The 21,764-nt window shown below is 38.9% G+C and overlaps 1 protein-coding gene across 3 annotated transcripts in view; it reads left to right on the top strand.

The window, feature by feature from the left end:
- The window catches only part of KDM4C (lysine demethylase 4C), a 404,294-nt gene that overhangs the window by 112,253 nt on the left and 270,277 nt on the right, over positions 1-21,764 (top strand). For all 3 annotated transcript variants that reach the window (XM_004279122.3, XM_049711313.1, XM_033404418.2), the window contains 2 exons: positions 1,330-1,433; positions 5,237-5,374. In XM_004279122.3, coding sequence (XP_004279170.1) covers positions 1,330-1,433; positions 5,237-5,374 — 242 coding nt within the window. The remainder of the gene's footprint in view (positions 1-1,329; positions 1,434-5,236; positions 5,375-21,764) is intronic.

Genomic DNA, 21,764 nt, shown 5'->3' with positions numbered 1-21,764 from the left:
CTGATGTTTCTGTTGGTTGTACTTTTTAAATATTTCTGTCTGTTAATCTTAAAAATCCAGGTGTAGATGCTTAAGCAGAATATACTGCTCTTTGCAGGTGGTTCTTTATACCCTAATGGCTTTTTTTTAGATGTTTCATTTGTTTCCTTCTGATGATCTGTGGCCTCACATACTCCATGGGCATCAATAAAGGCTTGTTTACTTTAAAACTATTCCTGTAAAACCTTGCTATTCTATGAGGTTAAAATGGTTCATGATTAGGTAATGAGTGCTGGTAATTCTTTCATCAGACTGGTCATATTCTTGAGCTGTTTATACGTAGTGAGCCACAGAGTTAGGTAAGTAGCATTTCCAGTGGCCTTCATTTTGGTAGTGGAGGAGTTAAACAGCATCTGTGCTTCTTCCCACTTTACCCAGCTACATCACACATGCTTTCCTGGTGAGTTCTGTGTTCTTTCTGGGTCCTCTCTCTGATTCTCCTCTGTCTCTTCCATGTTTCTCTTGTCTTTCTCTTCTTGCTTTCCCGTTCTCAGTGTGGTGATTTTTCCCTCTGAGTGAGGAAGGTAAAGAACAGGGTATCAGGCACATTCATTTTCCTCTAGCTTACATAACTGAGTTAATGAGAGTCTGCCTCAGACAGACTGCAGGATTGAAGGCAGAGATGGAGAGAAACAACTGTGTTTCAGTGCATAATATACTGTTGAATGAAAGGGTTTCTGCATGTTTAGCTTCTTCATTTAAAGGAGTCCTCAAAACAGTAGGTACTGTTCCCATACAAGCTGGTGAGACAGGTTTCCAAGCTTTTGACTGGCCCTGACTGGGAGTTACTTCAGGAAACTAGAAGCAGTTAAACTATTTAAAATCGATCAGAAAGAAACAAGGGTTGGAAACTGCTTTGTCTACTGTATGCCAGGCATTGGGACAAGTGCTTCTAGGAGTCTAAAATGAGAGATTCCCCTGTTAAAATGCAGATTTTCCTCTTCTACCTTCCCTTAATATTTTGTCCATTTATCAGTTAATAGGTAGATTGAGTTCAGATCTGTTACAAATTGGAATTTGTAGGTTTAGTCATTTAATATCATGCAAACAACTCTTGGCAGATCTTTTTTTTTTGTAAAAAAGGTCAACCCTTGGTTATATAAATATGTATTGTTTAATTTTTAATAATTCTGACTCTGGTTTTTAGTACCAGGGTTTTTGATGGTGGACTTGGTCTATATTTACGTAAAGCTGTCATTCTATAAGAGTACTAGAACATAAGCTTTAAAAAAGATTTGAAATTTTATCTTAATTGACACATTACTGCTTATAATTACTGTTTCCATTTAGGTTTTTTCCCAAGCAGTTCTCAAGGGTGTGATGCATTTCTTCGCCACAAGATGACACTGATATCTCCCTCAGTATTGAAGAAATATGGTATTCCCTTTGACAAGGTATATTAGTGTTACTCTTTAACAAATTCATTTAATGTGTATAGTATTCGTATTTAAGACAAATTTAACATAAACTAATATATCTTTGACTTCAGGTAGGATTTTTAGGATGTGGGGAGAAAAATTCAGATTCATGTTTTATTTAGGTAACAGTTATTTACCTAAATATTAATTTGAAGTTTCTTTTATTTCAAGATGCATTTACTAGAGATTTCATGCAGTTCTAGCTCACTTACAACAATACTGAAAGTAAAATGTAGGACATTTGAGAGAATAAGATATATAGCTCTCCTCCATTGAAGTCTCTTATATGAGCAACAAAATTTATGTGTATGTGATCTATTTTTCTTTTTTTTAAAGAAATCAGAGCAATTTTTATTAGCAGTTTGGTTGGTTAGAATCAGTGATTATGGTGCCAGTATGTTATTTCTAAACACATTCAGACATAATACAACTGAGATTTCATTATGGATAAAATTGACTGATGATTTAATAATCAGATATTGCTTCTTGGGGTATTTCTGAAGATTAAGTTCTGTAAGACTCTGTACATGCTAGATCCCTCTTTCTTTGTGTCTGTGGATAGTAATTGGGTCAGAATTATTACAGAGCATGAGCATTTTTATGTGAAGAAGCTGAAATGAAAAAAGCTTTTGACCAGATAAATAAAAGGTCTCTCTCAGTTGGAGGAGGATTAAGACCTTAGCTACTTCAGAAACATTAAAAAATAGTTCCACTCCCTTTTTCATTTTTTATTTGACTGTCTTCCCATAATCCTTGCTGTTTTCCACCTTAGAAGCTTTTCACTTGTGACTAAATCTTTCCCTCTTCTTAATCTCAGGCCCTTAAAGTCCTGTCTTCCACCTCCCTCCCCCACCACCCCCAGCCCAGGCTTTGTTCAAAGTAGAATTTTTGCAAGAACCAAGAAACATTCTCCAACTTGAGGTGGTCCCGCTCTCTCACAAACAGGCTGTGCAGTAGTCATGCATGAGACATACTTGTCTTATGTGATGAGGATGCTCTCAACACTGGTTTAGTCACATACTTTTACCCATGACAAAAAATGTGCCTTGAAGATGTGCACTATGGATAAGGTCCACAAGTGTGGGTGGGCTGCAGCACTACTGCAGGTACAGAGGTCAGAGGCTGCGCCCCCCCAGAGGGGCCATTCCTTCTGGGGGGCCTTGTCTTACTTGAAGATGCCTCTGGGCATCAGGCTTTCCAGTCTCAGACATATCGTCAGTGCACGTTCTTTCAGGTGGTTGGCATAAGCCTGATTAAGCACTTTTATTTAAGTTGAAATATTAGAAGGCAGAGGAGAAGGAGTAGACTGGAGTCTTCCAAGACAGGAAAACCTCTGCGGGTTTTGGGCTGGTGATAGGAATTGATCAAGCTGTTCTTTGGAGAGGGGTTGTGTGAAGTAGCAGGACTGCGGGATTGGCTCATTTGCCCAGGATGGAGGCCTTTGGAGTTTGTAGCTTCTTTCTCAAATTTGGGGAGAAGGAGGCAGGTGCCTCACACTCCTTTCTGGGCCGAGGCTCTTCATGTGCTATTTGGTAGATCACTAGATGCACCAGGCTCTTATCTGGTCTTTTGAGGATGGGACATTTCGTGGCTTTTGTGGGAAGTGGAAGGGTGAGTGCTCGTCCACAGATGGTGGGACACCAGCAATTTAGAGGGCTGATTGGCAGTTGCAGTTTTTCATATGAAATACTGCCATTTCCCCTTCCACCTTGATGAAGGGTGTGTGATGATTGTGTGCTCCTCAAGGAGCTTATTCTCTGATGATGATAATGTAACCTGGGACAGAGTAGCACAGACTTCGGAATTATACTTCCCAAGTTCATTTCTGATTCCGTCACTTGGGTAAACTACATAATTTTTCTGAGCCTCAGTCTCTTCATCTGGAAAATGGGGATAATAATAGTACCACTTAATAGGGCTACTATGAGGATGAAAAGTGATGATCTATATGAGGGGCTTTGCACAGTACAGGTTATATATAATAATAACACAATCTTCCTCCTCAGTTTAACCTTCTCTCTTTAGGCAATCATTTTGCAGTTGGACTAACATTTTTTTCTTCTTCTTTCAGTGAATTTGTACATATTCATACATATATATGAAAAAGTATGTTTAACAAATAGCTAATTTCTGCTTTTTGATTACGTACACTACCCTTTCTGACATTTTTTGCCGTATGGAATTATGATGCTTGGTTAGTCTTAAAATAAAAGGGACTTGTTCTTGTCTACCCCTATATCTTTTTTTTTTTTTTAAATATCAGTTTGTTACATAGAGGCAGTAAATTTGCCTTATATTTTGGCTAACTGGGATTGACCTGTTTCTAGAAATTATATAGAGGCATAACAATTTAATGGGAACAGGTACTTTTCAACATGGCAAGAACAGGGTTTTCTAGGGAGAGTAGAGAAGGATTGTAGGTGGAATTCAGTGGAGCAGTGAAGCTACTTTCCTTATCCCACTGACAACAGACTTACCCTCTTCCTCCACCTTATAGGGCTAGAAACAGTTGAGCAGAGTGAGTTTTGTTTTATCACATGGTACAAGGAAGTGCCTAGTTTCCAAGCACAATTATAATTAATGAGATTCAGTGAGACCAGGAAAGGAGAGAATCAGGCTTTGTTCTCAACGTGGCTCGGAATGATGGAACTGGAACCATGTTGAACACTGATAAGCCATTCTCTTCCTGCCAGGTGGCAGCTGGGTTGCCACTCATTGCAATAGAACACCTGCTGGGGTGTCACAGGGGAGGGGGTGATGAGCTAAATTTCAGAATTGTTGAGAAAGAAAATACTTCCACACACAACATTTTAGCATTCCTAAAATGGTAACTGAATTGCAGTGTGTGCACCTGTATTTATACAGTGTATCTCCTGTATGTTTCCACACAAGTGCATACTCACATATTCATTTATCAACATTTTAGGACTGAAATGAACCAAGGTAACTGAATGAATCAGTGAGTTATATATTTGATAGTCTAGCATTGAGTAGACAAGTTAAAAAAAAAACACTGAAAAATTTAGCTTCACTGTATTTCTATAGCTCATGGTGTGTTTTGTATGCTTTGGTGATTATAAAAAAAACAAATTTCTGTAATCTGAAGATTAGGAATGGACTGAATACATTTTTCATCTTTGCTTTTGGGCTGCTGGCTTATTTACCCAAGCTAGTTTAATTATATTTGAAAATGCACTCACCCACTCATACATACTTATATATTATACATATATTTGAATAACTATTTGGTAGAAATTTTACTATTAAATGGAATGAAGTCAATGGAATGTTTTGTAAGTATTATGAAAGGATAATTTGGTGAATACTATCAACTCTTTAGCAACAAGAATTCATAATATTCAGCGTGTGTTATCAAAGTTTTTATAGCTCTAACTTGAAAAATGTCAGTTATGATAGTCCTGTTATATAATTCCAGTAATGTGAATTTTTAAAGTATTAAAATATACATATTGAATGCTAATAAGAACAAATTTATTTGAATAACATAAAACAAAGACATCTTCAAATAGAATATAATTTCTTTGATCATGGACTGAATGATTGAACTACATTGCCAGAAGATCACACCCTGTTTAGAAAATTCTTTTAAAAGTCTCCTGAAAAACTATTAAAGGATTAAGTAAAGGATCTGGGGGGACTTCTTTTATAGCTCGGACATCATATTTTTTCTTTTTTTTTAATAGGAAATACATTTTAACTGTATTTGCAATTTGGGAAGTCTTATAATTGGGAAATATTATATGTTTTCTACCCTGCAGATCACCCAGGAGGCTGGCGAATTTATGATCACTTTCCCATATGGCTACCATGCTGGTTTTAATCATGGTTTCAACTGTGCAGAATCTACAAATTTTGCTACTGTCAGATGGATTGACTATGGGAAGGTTGCTAAATTGGTAAGTTATGCCCCAAACGCTTAAATTAAATGTGTATTCTGATTATTATAGTGGGAAAGCTAAGAGCACATGCAGCATTTATTTTTTTCCTCAATGATGTTGTGTGCTTGTCACCATAGTAATTTATCCCAGACAGATATATTTATTTTACATAGGCTATATTAATATTTGTAGCAGTGTTTTCCTGTTTTGAGATTAATGTGGAGCAATTTACTTTAAGAGGTAATTTTATGCAACCAGTGCTTTCTTTCTTAAGGCCACCAGTCTTTTTGTGAGATTTTCTGGTGGCTCCCTGTGACTCCATATTAGGTAGATGTGGCTCCTTCCATGTTAGAGTTCAGTCCATGGCTTAGAAAACAACTATTTACAGAGGAAAGTGGTAAAATTGTTAACAAGAGGTGAAGGGAGGATGGTAAGAAGAAATAATTCAAACTACCTTTAGTGTAGAAATGAATTTTTTGAAAGTAATAGTATAGAATGTATTTTAACAAGTAATATATCTTAATGTTAAATTTGGTATAAAAATTTGCATCTCCTGCTCAGTAGATTTAATTTAGTTCACAAACTGTGTATTTTCATTCACAAGCAACTTGTGTTAAATTTCATTAATTGCCCCCCTGCAGCGTTAAATAGAGGACATCTTCAAAGTGATGGTAGCTCCTATTAGATTGCTTCCTTTCCTGCGGATTTTAAGGCAGATGTACAGGCTGGCAGAGGGCAGTTTCTTAATGAAACTGTGTGTTTTACTACAGAGTATGTAAAATTGACATATATTTGGTGGAAAATGGCACATACAGCCTGTATAGCCTTATCTTGGCCACTGCATGGTCCAGGCAAATATTATTCATTCTACATTGATAAAACTTTCATGTGGAACCATTGAGTGAACTTGGATAGAAATATATTCAGGGAAGACAACTCTAGGTTTATTTTACACAGGTATTTAGAAAATTGTATAATATATTAAAATAAAAGTATAGCAACTCAGAAAGCATTCGAATGAATTCGTGACATAAAAGAAATCTCCTGCTATTAGAAGACTTTCTCTGTTCTAAGTAATTTTTATTTATGAGGGGTAATTTAGAAAGGAGCAGAACTGAACTACTTCTTTCCCTTACGCATCCTTCATAATACAGTAAACCTAATAAAAAAACAGAAAGCCCGGTGTACATACCTTGGTCAGCTACTGCCGTGCTTTTGCAGAAAAGTAATGCTTGTATCTGCATCAAAACAGTGTCATAGCCCTGAGGTTATAACAAGGTATGTTATTTTATGGTTTGCATCTTTAATCATTGACATAATAAGTCAGCTATCCCAGCTGTCAGTCACCAGAAAAATTAGTTGGTTCTTGTTTACTACAACTTTCAGTTCTAATTCTGAGTATTGGCTTCTTCCCAAGACTAAAATGTCCTGAGTGCATTTCCACCTTTCCGGGTGGTCAGAGTGGGAGTGGAGTGTGACCAAGTAAGAGAGGTCAGGAGTGGTCCTCTCTGAGGTCTCTCTCAGCTGATGGAGCCCAGACCTGTGGGGCTGTTAGGAAGCAGAGCCCCGTAGTGGAAGAGGCAGGGATTTGAGGCCCAGCTCATCTTCTTGCTAGCCAGAGAACATCAGGAAAGTCATTTCTTCTTTTCGTTTCTTCCTATAGATTAAAAATCCCTCTCTACCTCATAGATTTGTTGGGAGGAAAATAACTTAGCTATGTGGGTATCCACTCATGCTGTGTTGATTTATATCATTCAATTTAGTCAGGGGATATGACTGTCTTGGTTCTGGTTTTTTTTTACTGGGTACAAAATATTCAATGGCTATAATGCAGTTTGGGCCGGTTAATTTAAAATTGTAATTACATGTGTTTGAGATGTTTCTAGGTGTTGTCTCCACTCTTTCCTTACTTTTGGTGAGGTGGTGCTATTCTGAGAATGTATTAGTTTTCTATTGCAGCTGTAGCAAATTACCATAAAATTAGTGGTTGCAAACAATACTCTTGTACTGTTTCCTAGTCCTGTAGGTTATACGTTGAACATTGGTCTAACCAGCAAAATTCAAGGTGCTTGCAGGGCTGCATTCCTTACTGGAGATTCTGACGAAGAATCCACTTCCTTGCTCAGTGAGATTGTTGGCAGAATTCAGTTCCTGGCAGTTGTAGGACTGAGTTCCTGTTTCCTTGCTGCCTGTCAACCAGGTCTTTGCTCCTAGAGGCCTCTCTCAGGTCCTTGCTTTGGTCCCCTACATTTCAGAGCAAGCAATCCACAAAATCCTTTTTGTCATAAAAAATAACATATTCACAGATTGCAGGAACTAGGACATGGATATCTTTGCTGTTAGGGGTGGAACCAAGTGGGGGTGGGGGGTGTGGGTGTCAGCATTCTACCTACCACAGAGAGCTTCAACTGATAACTGACATGGTGACGTATTAAGACTCTACTTTGGGACTTCCCTGGTGGCGCAGTGGTTAAGAATCCGCCTGCCAATGCAGGGGACACGGTTTCGAGCCCTGGTCCAGGAAGATCCCACATGCCACAGAGCAACTAAGCCCGTGTGCCACAACTACTGAGCCTGCACTCTAGAGCCCGCGAGCCACAACTACTGAGCCCACATGCCACAACTACTGAAGCCCGCACGCCTAGAGCCCATGCTCCACAACAAGAGAAGCCACTGCAATGAGAAGCCCGTGCATTGCAAGGAAGAGTAGCCCCCGCTCACCGCAACTAGAGAAAGCCCGCGCACAGCAACGAAAACCCAGCAGAGCCAAAAATAAATTAATTAAAAAAAAAAAAAAGGATCTACTTTGATTCATGTAATGAATTTTGGTTATTCTGCATAAAAATAGGAAACTAATCTTGGATACAATTTTGAATGTTTCACTAAAACATCCTTAGGCTTTCTTAAATTTATTCCTCAGTATTAATGTTTTTCTGGGCTATTCTAAATTAAGTTTGCTTACGTTATAATGTGCCGTGATGGCATTTTGAGGGAAGATTTTATTGTCTTTTATCCCTTATTTGACACATATTTTTATTGATTTTCAAGTTCTGTTTCTTTAGGCAACCTTATGAATTTACTGTATTGTGTGTGTGTGTATTTACGTGTGTGTGTGAACATATGTAATTTTTAATCTTAGGAAAATTTGTAAATTGGGCAGTTTTTGTGTTTTGCTGGGGACAAATGTAATGTATAGTGAATTAATTATGAATTGTACTTAAAGACTTTTAACTTTGATGATGGCCAAATTGGTTAGTCTTAATTCTTTGTCTTCTTCAATTCATTCTAAATGATAACTATTTAAAAAACAGTAATTTTTCACAAGTGATAATGAGTTATGCATTTAGGGGGGATAATTTAAAAAATAGTGGCATACTTTTTATAGTTGAAGCACTGGGGAATGACATCTGCTTTACCCGTCGCATGTTGATTTGAGTATATAAAATCATCTGATAAAGTATCTGTGGTGTGGCATTAATTAATTAACGTGGTGCAGAGTGAAGGATCTCTACTGATAATATTTCATATATTACAAACCAATATTTCTAATTTCATAACATAGACAAGAGCTGTTAACGAGAGGTTATTTTTTTAAATTAATTTATTTAATTTATTTGGCTGCATCGGGTGTTAGTTGTGGCACACGGGATCCTCGTTGCAGCATGTGGGATCTTTCGTTGCAGCATGCGGGCTTCTCTTTAGTTGTGGTGCGCGGGCTTGAGAGCGCGTGGGCTCTGTAGTTGTGGCATGCGGGCTCAGTAGTTGCGGCATGTGGGCTTAGTTGTCCCATGGCATGTGGGATCTTAGTTCCCTGACCAGGGATCGAACCTGCGTCCCCTGAATTGGAAGGTGGATTCTTAACCACTGGACCACCAGGGAAGTCCCCCAGAGGTTATTTTTTAATTTAAAAAATAATTTTGGAAAGATAACCCCAGGTTCACTGATATTATTGGTGGTCTTTGTTTAACAGCCAGCAGGCTTTGGTTAATAGGAACCTTTTAAACCATTCAGGTGGCTTAATGTAGATGGGGACAGAGCTCTGTTTTTTCAGGTAATGCTTGTCTGCTTTATACCAGGCACCATGTATGTATCTGTGAATTCATCACTTGGAGGCTGACCTATTTGATGGGAGCCAGAAGTGAAGGTAGAGTTGGCACTGCAAGGGATCCAGGACTGCTTCCTTTGTTGTTGGCTACTTGACCTCTGGTGGCATCTCTGGAGCAGGACAGGAGATGGGGTTTCTGTGGATTTCCTTTGAATGTATTACTGACCTTTTGGTGTGTGGTATTGGTTCATGAAACCTTCTCTTTGTTTAAAGTATAGCTAACATTGACTAGAACTTCCATGCCATTATTTGTGGTGATCCCAAATACTCGTCTTCCAAATTTCAGCAAATTCCTGAACCTTTGATATTCTCAACTAAATAATAATAATAACAACAATAATTATTATGTGGATATTCTACTGCCTGTCGGTATGTTCCCTGTATTCTAGCACTTAGTCCAGACGGCTCTTTATTATACTATCTACCCAAACTGCCTCACCTCTCACATAAGGCTTTTTTTGTGCCTAGATTGTGGAGAAGGTCTTTAGGTAACAGACATAGGTAGAAATGAGCCATGATAGCAACTTAATTTGACTATCCTTGTTTCTAAAAATTCCTGCTAATGCCCTTGGCCTTGCCATTCCTCTTGTTTCTATCTTTCCCTCTCTTCTCTTTAGGATCATTCAGCTCTTTTTTGCCTTGACCTAGTAAATATAGCAAGCCAAATCCTGCATGATACTCCAGAAGAGAAGGGCCTTGCCTTAAGAGGGCCCACCTACCTAAGAAAGCAGTTGTATAATTCCCCCCCCCCATTTAATTTATCAGAATTAAGGTTTTTCACTGAAAAAAATTGAGAGGAATGTTCCAGGTGGCCACGTACCCATATGCCTACTTATAGGCAGAGTTCAGCTTTGGTGAGTGCCCAGTGAGTTTCTTCTCTGGAACAGAAATTGTGCTACATGATTGTACAAAAGGACTTGTTTTCTTTGTCTTCAAGGAGCTTTCATAAAGAGCAGAAGGGCTTTTAATAAACCTCCATTTGCAAAGCTATAGTATGAGTGGAACATATCATCCAGTTATTTTAGGCATTTTTCTAGCTTTGAATATCAGAGTAATCTAGAGTGAAACACTATATATTTTTTTCTAGTAGAGATTTAAAAATATCTACCAGATTGCATAGCAGTTGAACTAAGATATTGCTGTATATTCGAGATGAATGTTTTCTGTTCCTGGAACGTTCTTTCTGTCTGTGGTGAAATGGAGTCTGTGGTAACTTCTGTGCAGCAGCTGTGGTGGCATTCACAGGTCTGCTTCCTAGCTAGGACGGATCAGAGAGCTGGCCTGCAGGTTGTATTTCATTTTTCCGTTTGGTGGGATGAAGTGCCGTTGTTTTGATGTTAGGTTTGATGGATTTGTTTGCCACTGCATTCATTAGCTTCACATCAGAAAACTGACAGGCTGTTAAATGAAACTTTGGCTTAGATTTTCAGCTTGACTGTTTGGAGACATTTGTGAAGATATTATGTTTTTGTGTTGCAGCAGCCTCCAGCACTATGATTGTCTCTAAGGGAAGAAAAGTTATTTACTGTACTGATTTTCTTGAGTAAAAACGAATCATTGTCTGGGGGACAGTCATATCTAGCCTACACCATCAGAAGCAGTGTATTTATGACAGTGTGTGCCGCATGAGAGACTTATCTGTGGCATGATAAATAACATTATCTTCTTGGAAGGAAAGGTAATAGTTGGTGACTCCAAAATGATATCTCATATTTTACATTAATTTTATTTTAAGTGATAATCTATTAACATGATATGCCAGAAAGTTGAAAAATTGCACTGCAGAGCTGGGAATGTTCTCTTATGAACTCCAAGAGCATTACTTCACTATCTAACTTTAAAGCATTCGGACATTTGAATTCTCAAACGTTTGAACAAGTTTAAAAAGAGATGATAGAATGTTGAAATTGATTTCCTTTTAATCTGGAAGGGATTTCAACTATTAAATTGTCTTTCATGCAAGAACCATGATATGGGTTCATTTTATTTTATATTTCAATCCTTCTCTTAAATTAAATTTGGTTTTTCCTAAGTCAGGTAGCAGTTGTCCTAAAAAATCTTTAATCTTGGGCGGTCTTTATTAAAGTAATCAGGAATCATTTTAACAGTGAGTCTCTAGGTTATATTTTAATATGCTTTGGATTGTAGAATACCAGTGTAGTGACATTTCTCTATTCTTACAGCTTGTGAAGGAAAGAAAATGTAGACAGTGTTGCACATTGCTCATTTAACAGTTCTTGGCATTCTGATTTTAAGTGTCTGGTATGGCATATAAAATATGAACTTCGGGAGTTTAGTGATTTTATATTCTGCACTTTATCTTTTTACCTCTACTTTGTCTCTATGTCCTGGATCCTGGCGGTACAACATAGCAGTGCTGATGAGTGACTCTCCTCTGCCTTTTTTACAGAGCTTAAAGGAAAGAAGAGAAAATACCATGTAGAGAAAAAGAAGCATACAAAGTCATGTCCTTAGGAGTTTGTACTCTAACTGGGAAGTTAGTATTTATGTAACAAGAAGAGGTATTAAGAAAGAAAATAGTCACGTTATGTCCCCATTTTGTTCTGATGAAGTATTGAGTTGTGGGATTCAGAAAATCTGAGACTTCAAGTAGACTATTAGGAGAGCCAATTGATTAGTATATATTGTGTCTGCAGGAGAGATATTTGGGGCTTGAGTCCTCAGAGATAGGGAGCCTGATTTCATTCAGTGCTAATTTAAATTTGCTGGATTATGGGATTTGAATGGAACTAGGTATATGGTTTATGATACTGATGTTTAGTTGCAAACCTGAAATCAAGATAATATCTGTTTTTGAGGCTTTAGTTAACTCAATACCTTAAAAAAAAAGTAAATTGGCTTTTTGAATAATGTGTACCCTATACTGAGAAAAATTAATTTGTCTTTAAGCCATTCTCCTTTCATCTAGTTTGATAGTAGTAGTAGCCGACATTGTTCACAATCCGCCAGGCGTTGTGCAGGGCACTTCACACATGTTACTTCTTGCCGTCTCAGAGATAATGCATGTCTTCTGTCCTCTACTAGCCCCCTTTCTCAAACCAAGGAGTTGGGATGTTGCCTAAAATGAGGATGGTGAGGTTGAGATTAGAGGCAGAAGGTTGGCCCCCTAGTGCCCCATATCCTTCTGGATTCATCTCCTTGGATGTGGTGGGTTAAACAGGTGCCAGCCAAGTATGTGATTTGTAGGATCGCTTTTAAGATACTTGAGGCTTCAGAATGATCCTGTCCCACGTAAGCTGTAGTTGACAATCACCACCAGGTGGTGGTGATTCTCTCTGGCATTTGTTTTTGTTTGGGTTCTTAAAGCCAGTGGACACTTTATTCTGTATTCTTATGATCTGTTGATCAACCTACTTATGAATTCTTTTTTAGCCCATCGTTACCTCTCAGGCTTTGACCACCCTACTCTTTGATTAAGTTGGGGAAAAACAAAGGTTCTTTACTTCCTTCTTCATTTTGAGGAGTGAGGGGGATCCTGAGGCATCAGTCTGGACAAAAAGGTCTGTATGTAGAGAATCAGAACAAAGTTTATTATGCTCCTACCTTGACATATTTCATGATTATCAGGGACCTAATTTTATTGAAGCACTTTTTGAAGCTTTGGGGAATTTTTTGTTTACCATTTCTTTTGCCTTTTCCATTTTTTTTTTTTTCAGTGTTTATAACAGTAAACACAGTAAAAAATTCCGTAAAAGGCTGTGTCCTAGATAAATGTTTGGAGAAGACGGTAGAAGTTGGGAGTGAGTATTCTGGTCAGTGGTGATCCAGAATTCTAGGAGAGTAGTGGGAAGAACACCTTGGCAGTATTTGAGGGAAGCAGGTTGGCCAGCCCCTCAAGGGAACAGAGGGATAATGGGAGAATCATTTGGGCTCTGGGCACCCCCAGCATTTATAACAAACAGATTTCCTGGTTCCCCACAGCTTCTCATTCTCTCCCACACAGGGTTTACTGTGTTTTCCTCCTTCTGCAACTACCACTGAGAAGACAAGCAATGGTTTATCTAGTAAGGGGTGGTTTCCTCGCTTGAGGGATTCGGAGCCAGGTGGCCCCAGGGTTGGTGCATCTCAGCACTGTCATGAGGTCTCATGCTCTTCCCCTCCTTCTGTCTCATTCTCCTCCGTGGGAGGGTATTTATTAGCAAGCTTGCCACTATAGCTGTGCTTACTGCAGACGTGTTTCTTCCAAGGAGGAAGGAGGGGGACAATGCAAGAATGTGGCTCACCCTCGTCCCTCTATCTGGGAGGAAAATCTTTCCTTGAACCCTACCTGAAAAAACTTTTATATCTCATGGCCAACCCAAACCATAAGGAAGCTAGGAAAGTAAATGGCAAGTCATTTTGGGAGAGCACCTGTTATGTGCTGGGCCCTGTGCTTTCAGTTAAGAAAGTAGTAAACAAGACATGTGTGGTCTCTATCTGGTCAGTCGATCCACATTTAGAGTCTACAGCAGCTGTTCTCAACCCTGGGAGCTTTAAAAGCATGGACCCACCCAGACCAATAGGATAAGAATTTCTGGTGAAGGGATACAGCATTTGCATTTTAAAAATCCCCCTAGGTGAGTCTGCTGGATGCTTTGGGTTGAGAACCAGTGGTCTTTAGTGAATTAAATAGGCCTTTGTTGTTTGGGTTGATGTTTTCTTTTTTACATTGCAGCTAAAGGTTCACTGGCAGCTCTATCAAACAGACCAAAATAATTATAAATGCAATTTATATATAAATGTAATGTATAAATTTACCACATTTAAACATTTTCTTCTGAGAACCTAAAGCTTTCCAGTCCATATGTGACATCCATTTTTACAACTTAACTCATCACATCAATTCAGATGATGAAGCCTAAGATTTCATAGCAGGAAGGGAAATGATCGATTTGGAAGGTTTTCGGACAACCTAAGAAAAAGGAAACATGGACCATTAAAATAAAGTCAGTTCTTCTAACACCAATAAGCTGATTTTCTTTGGGAAAATCACTTTGCCTTGCTAAGACTGTACTGTTGAAATAGTGGTCCTGTTCCTAAATTTATTCAAAAGCTGTGGTGGAAATGTCCACATGTTGATTAGGAGGCAGCATGGCGAGGGGTAAAGAGAGCACAGTTTGTAGCTAGTGGGGCTGGATTTGAATATGGGGACGACCGCTTGCTAGTGATTAATCCTAACAAGGATTCACTTGATAACTTTATGATCTGGTTGCTAATTGTTTGTTCTTGCACAGTACCTCCCTCAAAAGATCTATATAATCTTTTGATTCAATGCTGTAACTTACAGAAAAAGCTAGTTATAGGAGGACTCGGGAAAATTCCTCAGGTGGGGTCTGAACCCTTGGCCTAGCCACATAGTGATTTTCCTTTCTCAACAGAAGAGCTAAGTGTGAATTAGGACTTCTTATATAAGGTATGCCAACCAAGGTCACTGTTCCCTTTCCTTCAAGATACTTGTTCTCTGCTGATTGAACAAAAGCAACATGAGCAGATGCCCAGTTTGAAGTTTGATGTAGGCATCTTGCCTACTTGATCATTTGCTGTGACCTCTTTGAATCAAAAGAGAGCTTTAATGGGATTTCACTGAGGTCAGTGGCAATAATTAGACTTTAATCTGTGGATCCACAGTCTATCCTCCCTCTGCTGTGAGCAAGATGATAGAAAGCGTGAACACACCTCTCTTCAGAACCGCTTGTCAGAACTGTAGCCCGGAAATTCCCACGGGGGCTGCAGCCCCGGAACACTCTCTCACCAGAGCCCCTTCTCAAGCAGAAGGTTGAAAGTAATGACGGTAGTAGCTGAACAGGGTGTTGATATTTAAATATCAAAGGGAATAAAGAATGGGTGAAGAAACCCCTGATTAATCTCTATTACTGTTTTAACATGTCCGCACTTTCGCAGTTAGAAGAATCAGAGCGTTAGACGATTCAAAGAGGAAAGGTGCCCCCAGTTAGGCAGACCCTAAAAAAGTCTGATATAATATAGAAGCCCAGTGCTTGGTTCTCTCCCTCTTTCAGCCATGCCTAGCATTTTAAATTTACTATGCTTTTATTCCCTACAAACTATGCCTAGTAATATTTTTTTTTGCCTCATTCTGAAAGGAGGAAGGTAAAGCAAGGGTATCTTCTGGACATTCCAGATACTCTGGAGGGATGATTTCCAACATGATAGCTTAGAGCACTGATTGATTCCTTGTGGCTCTATCTGTGATAGTTAGTGCTCACAGCTAATTCCATCTGGCATTATTTTTGTCTTTCATTTGTATTGATCAGTTTGCTGATCCTGCCAAGTGCTGTCCTTAAGTGAGAGCAATATCGATACTTGTATGCCTCTTGCTTATTTATAATGCTGAGTGCAGTTTTATGATGGAGTTTTGTTTCTCTTACTGTCCGATATTTTGATTTTTATCATACTTGAGTATGACCAATGAATAAGTAGCTAAGTAAGGGAAGTTTCAAATTAGTGTTGTTAAAAATATGAAGAAATAAAATCGTAATATTGGGGAACTGTCTATTTTATAATCATAACTAGCAGTATTTTGGCAGATAGGCGATGAGGATTGTATGTATGTATTTTACCAACATTGCTATTATTTTATAGTCTTTTAGTAAAAGGCTAGAAAAACATTAAAGCAGAAAAATTTAGCATGCCTTATGTTCCATGTATAATATCAAAGTTAGCTTTATAAAATTAATTATATCTTATATCTCCCTTCAAGATGCTTCATTAGAAATATAGCTCAAGTAGTTACTGAGATTCCATGATCTGCTTAGTATTGCCATCAGGATCACTCCTGACGTGACACAGGGTAGTGGAGACGGCTGACACTTTGGAGACTAACAGACTGTCTTGAATCCCTCTCAGGCTGTATGTAATTCTTCTGAGCTTCATTTTCCTCATATATTAGGGAGGCATTGTTGTGCAGTGAAGGCGGACAAGTTCAAGGCTTGGCCAGGCTCTGACTTGAATTCTGCCTTTTCCTTTTATTAACTGTGTGATTGGAGCAAGTACTTAATTAACCTCTTTAAATACCTTTTTCCCATATGTAAAATGGAGATTATAGCCTCTTTAAGTTGTTCTGAAAAATAAATGAAATTAAATCTGTAAGGAGCCTTGCAGAGTTGTGGTGGGGACTGGATAGATGTGTGGTGGGTTAGGATTGTGTTTCCTCTGCATCTTTCTTGCAGAATTCCAGTTTGGGGAATTGACCTTGGCTCAGTGGTGGGCCTGGCTGGTCTAAGAGAATTCCCGTTTCCTTTTCCAGCGATGATGGATCAGATCAGTGGGCCAATCTTGGCCAAATAGAAAGGAGGGTAGGATTGGTGGAGAAATAGAGGAAACCGCCAGCTTGCCCTAGGAGAGTAATGGGAGACTCGTCTCTCTAAATGAGGACAAGGAAGCACTGAAGTCTCCAGCCTGCGATCTTAAGGGGACCAGACCTAGCTTAAAGCCCATGCTTTGGACACCAGGTCAGAGAGCTGAAAGGCTTCTGTTTAAAATCAAAGCCTGGAGAAAGCAGGCAAGTGTTTTATTTTTCATAACTCTGTCAGAAATACAAGTGTTTGTTGCTCCATCTCCAGAGTATTTCTTTCCTTAGTTAAAGTGCTTTGATGGCTAATTTGAGTGCAAGCAAACAAAGACCCAACCCAATCACACAGAGCCGTGTTAGAATTCTGGTTCTGTGTGTGGTACTTGTGTAACCTGCATCTGTGAGCCATAGTTTTCCTACCTGTAAAGAGGGCTTTAACTGGTGCCTTACCAGGATGGGGGCCACAATGGGGGCAGGCACCTAGCACCATGCCTCTCTCACTGAGTACATTTTTAAAAAGCCATTCATCATGGTCATTTCTAAGTCAGGGAACTCCCTAATACTATTTGGGGAAGACTGGTGGGGTTCAGGCCTGAGGTGCTGAGAAACAGTGGCTGTGGGGATAGTATTTGCAGCATACGTGCTAACAGCAGGCTGTGCAGATGGATTGCTTTATATATTTCTACTGAATTCTCACATTCATTCACTTTTACTTTCTGCCAAAATGAGGGCAGCATTTGGAGTTCTGTGGGCCAGATTGCCAAGAGGAGACATTTGAAGGAGCTGTTGCTTATGTGTTCAAAAACATACTGTGTCTCTTGGGCCCTCTGTTGAATTCGAAAGACCATGTGTTGTAAATTCTTGGAAAGGAAACCATCATGGACATTGTAGATTCCTGCTAAGTTTGACTCTCGTCCAGACATGACTTTTACATACTGCATACATATGTGAATTAAGAGAAAAGAATAGGTTGTTTCCAGCAACTTTCTAAATTTTCATAAACTATATTTTTATACGGCTTAGTCATAATATTCAGTGTTTCTTATATTCCCAGTTCTCAGGAACGTGTATTCTGTCCTTTAATTTTAAGTATTAATTAACAAAGAATTGGACTCTTCTGATGACTATTGAAATAGCATGAAAACCTGTTTCTTTGAAAACTAAAAAATTGTTCAGACTTCAGTAGTATTCATAGTAATACTGAAGGATTTTTTTTTTCTTATCATATTAGTAAAGACATAAGGAAAACTCCCATTACTCTTGAGAATGTACTTGTTAGACTGATCACTTTGTACTTCTGTTGGTGGTGGTGTAATTGGGATAAGTATCCTGAAAAGGTAATGTGTATCAATACCCCTCAACATCTCCGTGCCCTTTGATCCATTTCTTACACTCCTAGGAAATAATTGGAAATGCAGGCAAAAGTACACTTACAAAGATGATTGTTGTAGTGCTAGTTTTATCAGCAAAACTTGAATTATAACTATTATGTCCAATGATATGGGAATCATTGAGTAAATTATGGTGTGCCATGTACTAGAATCCTTTTAATTTTACAGAAAAATATTTGAAAGGAAATCATGATGACTCTTTGTATTGTTACCTGTTGTTAAAATGTATAAAACATTAGTGGGCTTCCCTGGTGGCACAGTGGTTGAGAGTCCGCCTGCCGATGCAGGGGACACGGGTTCATGCTCCGGTCTGGGAGGATCCCACATACCGCGGAGCGGCTGGGCCTGTGAGCCATGGCCACTGAGCCTGCGCGTCCGGAGCCTGTGCTCCGCAACGGGAGAGGCCACAACAGTGAGAGGCCCGCGTACCGCAACAACAACAACAACAAAAACGTATAAAATATTAGTATATGTCCATGGCCAAAAAACTTAGAGTACAGAAAAATATTTAATGGCATCCTTTCTAGTCCATTCCTTAAAGGTAAAGCCTTTTAACAACTCCTTGTATATCCTTACAAAAATATTAGCATATGTCTGTCTCTATCTTTTAAAAAATTTACACAAAGTTAATCAATGCTGTTCACATTGTTTTCCAATGTCTTTAAACAGCTTTCCTTTTAATACATCTTTCATTTATGGCAAGTAAAACATTTAGAGTGTAAATATTTATTAGAAAAATCTTCTAGCTTATCCCAATAGAGTAGGACAGGTGCTTGCCGTGGATTTTTTTTGTGGGCCATCATAGAACCACAGTAGTGCATAAGAGTTCATTGCACAGATCTCGTTAACAAATCAGGACTTTGAAAACGAATGCCTTAGTTCATTGCTCTGTTTCCCTCCCCCCACCTCCCCCGTGCAGAGCAGAAGGCTAGGTGGACCTGGAGCACTTGCACGTTTCCAGCCCTGTCTTTTGTTGACGGGCCCCGCCTGCACCAGCATCTCAGCTTATTCTACCGCAGTTAATACTGGGAGATAGTTAATGCCATCATAGTTTCTGTTTTACTGAATGACAGCATTTCTAACCGTGTCCTCATATTTGAAGGACTGGATTGGTTAAATAAATTTTAATAAGTTCCTTTAGAATTGCATTTCTGTGTCCTCATAAAGGATTATCCCAGTGAATTTGGAAGACATGACAGGAAAAAGTAACTGAATGACTTTTGTCAACAGTTATATGATAATGGGAAATTGAAATAGGAATGGCAGAAAGAGGGGATAAAACCCAGCCTGGTTGCTATGTACAGATATAGGCAAGAAAGGCTACATAAAATAAGAAAATGCCAACTGCAATAATCATAAAGGACACTCTAGATTTAAAACACATACATGAAGTAAGACAATTAGGAAGTTATTGCCCATTGTTTCAAGAGAGCAGATGGTGCTTAAAATATCCCTTAATTTTATGTCATTCTTAAAAGCAAACAACCAAAGAGCATATACAATCTATATTTAAAAAGTTAAGTGCAAACTTTTCTATTTTGGGGGGATGCTAGAGTAGAGCTGAAGAAGAACAAAAGTAGCATTAAATCTGCCAATAAAGATACACATTGGAGGCTGTCTTGGCAGGGGATTGAAGGCATAGATGAGGGGAAAGATAACCAAGAGAGCAGTAATCCAAACCCTGCTCAGCTCCTGTGTGAAACTCTTCTCTGTTACATATTTTCTCTCTCATTGGCTCTAGTAAGTGACTTGATGTTTAAGTTTTGAAATGTCTAGATTATATCTCTAAAACCACATCCATTTGGGTACATGGTCATAATTTTTAGAAAACGTGATTTCATACTTTAGTATTTCACATTTCATTAGAGAGAATTTTAGGAAGGTTTTTTGAATTTTGGTGCTGTTTACACTCAGCACCTCTGAATAAGTGCTGGATCGTAGATCCTGAAGTGTTTAGTTTGAGTAAGCCTGACCAAGGCCTCTCAGATAAACTGCTGTTCTCAGATTTGTACACGGTTTACACTATAGCAGTGTGTCTTAAAAGGCATTTCTGTAGTGTCGTTGCCTTATGATCAATTCATGGTGCTTTTTTGCCCAGTTACTACACAGATGTATTTGTGTAGAGATGGAAGGTGTCTGTGGCACCTCAATAGAGATGGAAGGTGTCTGTGGCAAAGTTAAGTCAGTCTGTGATGTACTCAGCCACTCAGGGCTGGACTGAAAAGTGAACACAGATTCCTTCACAGGTCCCGTTTACCACTTTATGGTTTGTTCTCATCGGTGATCCTGCCTGTCAGAGCAGCCTAAGTGAAAGTGAAGACAAGGAAATGGAAGCTCAGATCCATATTTCTAGAAATATCCACTCTTTGAGTTGTGCAGTGGAGAATCTGAAGTCCATACTCAGTTACTGAGTGACTGATGTAGCTACTTACCAGGAAAATTGGGGCGATGCAATTCACTGTGTTTTCAAAGAAACATTTTGAGGTTGGGAAGTTTACAAACCTAGAATTTCAATAAGCACAAAGTAAAATAAGAGTTTACTTTTTATTAGATTGATATAATGCAGTTTGGGCTGATTTCATTCTAAGAGATCCCCCTTTCCCCCTGTTTATATTCTGCATTTACCTTCTGGAACTGATTGACATGATAGCAGATTGAATGAGACTTTATAATTCCTAGACTTTATAATCATTAAGCTTTGAAGTAAATGGTGCTTCTTATTTAAGGAAATTCCACAGGATAAAGCCAAACAGGTACCACTACGGAAGGGATTGTCTTCAGTGGATATCATGTGTTCAGCTCCTAGCTGCTTATTGTCTTAATAGGGTCTGTGGACAAAGTCATCCTCAGTGTAACTCTGGTTCTGGGCTTTCTGCTTCAATGTGTCTGTCTCTGAAGCAGAAGGCCTGGAACCACTAATCAGTGTCCACCAGATTTCTTAAGACTGGCATTAAGTTTAATTCAACATCTGTTAATTACCTGTTGTGTAATGACCTGTGATGGACTTCTGGGAGGAGGCCCCAGTTATCCTGAATACAGTGGGTGCATAGTCAGTTTGATGAGATCTTGGACCCACTTCCCTAAAACAGGCTTTTTGTCATGCATATAAAAATATTTTTTAAAAATTGGAATATTATCAAATATATAATTTTACATTTGCTTATATTTTTATTGTTTTTGAATATTTTCTCATGCCACTTCAGCATTCTCAAAAATACTATTTAAAATAGCTGAGGGGCTTCCCTGGTGGCACAGTGGTTAAGAATCCGCCTGCCAATACAGGGGACACGGGTTCGATCCCTGGTCCAGGAAGATCCCACATGCTGCAGAGCAACAAAGCCCGTGTGCCACAACTACTGAGCCTGTGCTCTAGAGCCCGTGAGCCACAACTACTGAGCCCACGTGCCACAACTACTGAAGCCCGCATGCCTAGAGCCCCTGCTCCTCAACAAGAGAAGCCACGGCAAATGAGAAGCCCGCGCACCGCAATGAAGAGTAGCCACTGCTCACCACAACTAGGGAAAGCCCGTGCGCAGCAATGAAGACCCAACGCAGCCAAAAATAAATAAATTTATTTAAAAAAATAGCTGAGTATTTTATCCT

This window comes from Orcinus orca, chromosome 6 (assembly GCF_937001465.1).
Source record: "Orcinus orca chromosome 6, mOrcOrc1.1, whole genome shotgun sequence".
Lineage (NCBI taxonomy): Eukaryota > Metazoa > Chordata > Mammalia > Artiodactyla > Delphinidae > Orcinus > Orcinus orca.
The sequence above is the reverse complement of the archived record's forward strand: the minus strand, read 5'-3'. Positions and strand labels throughout refer to the sequence as shown.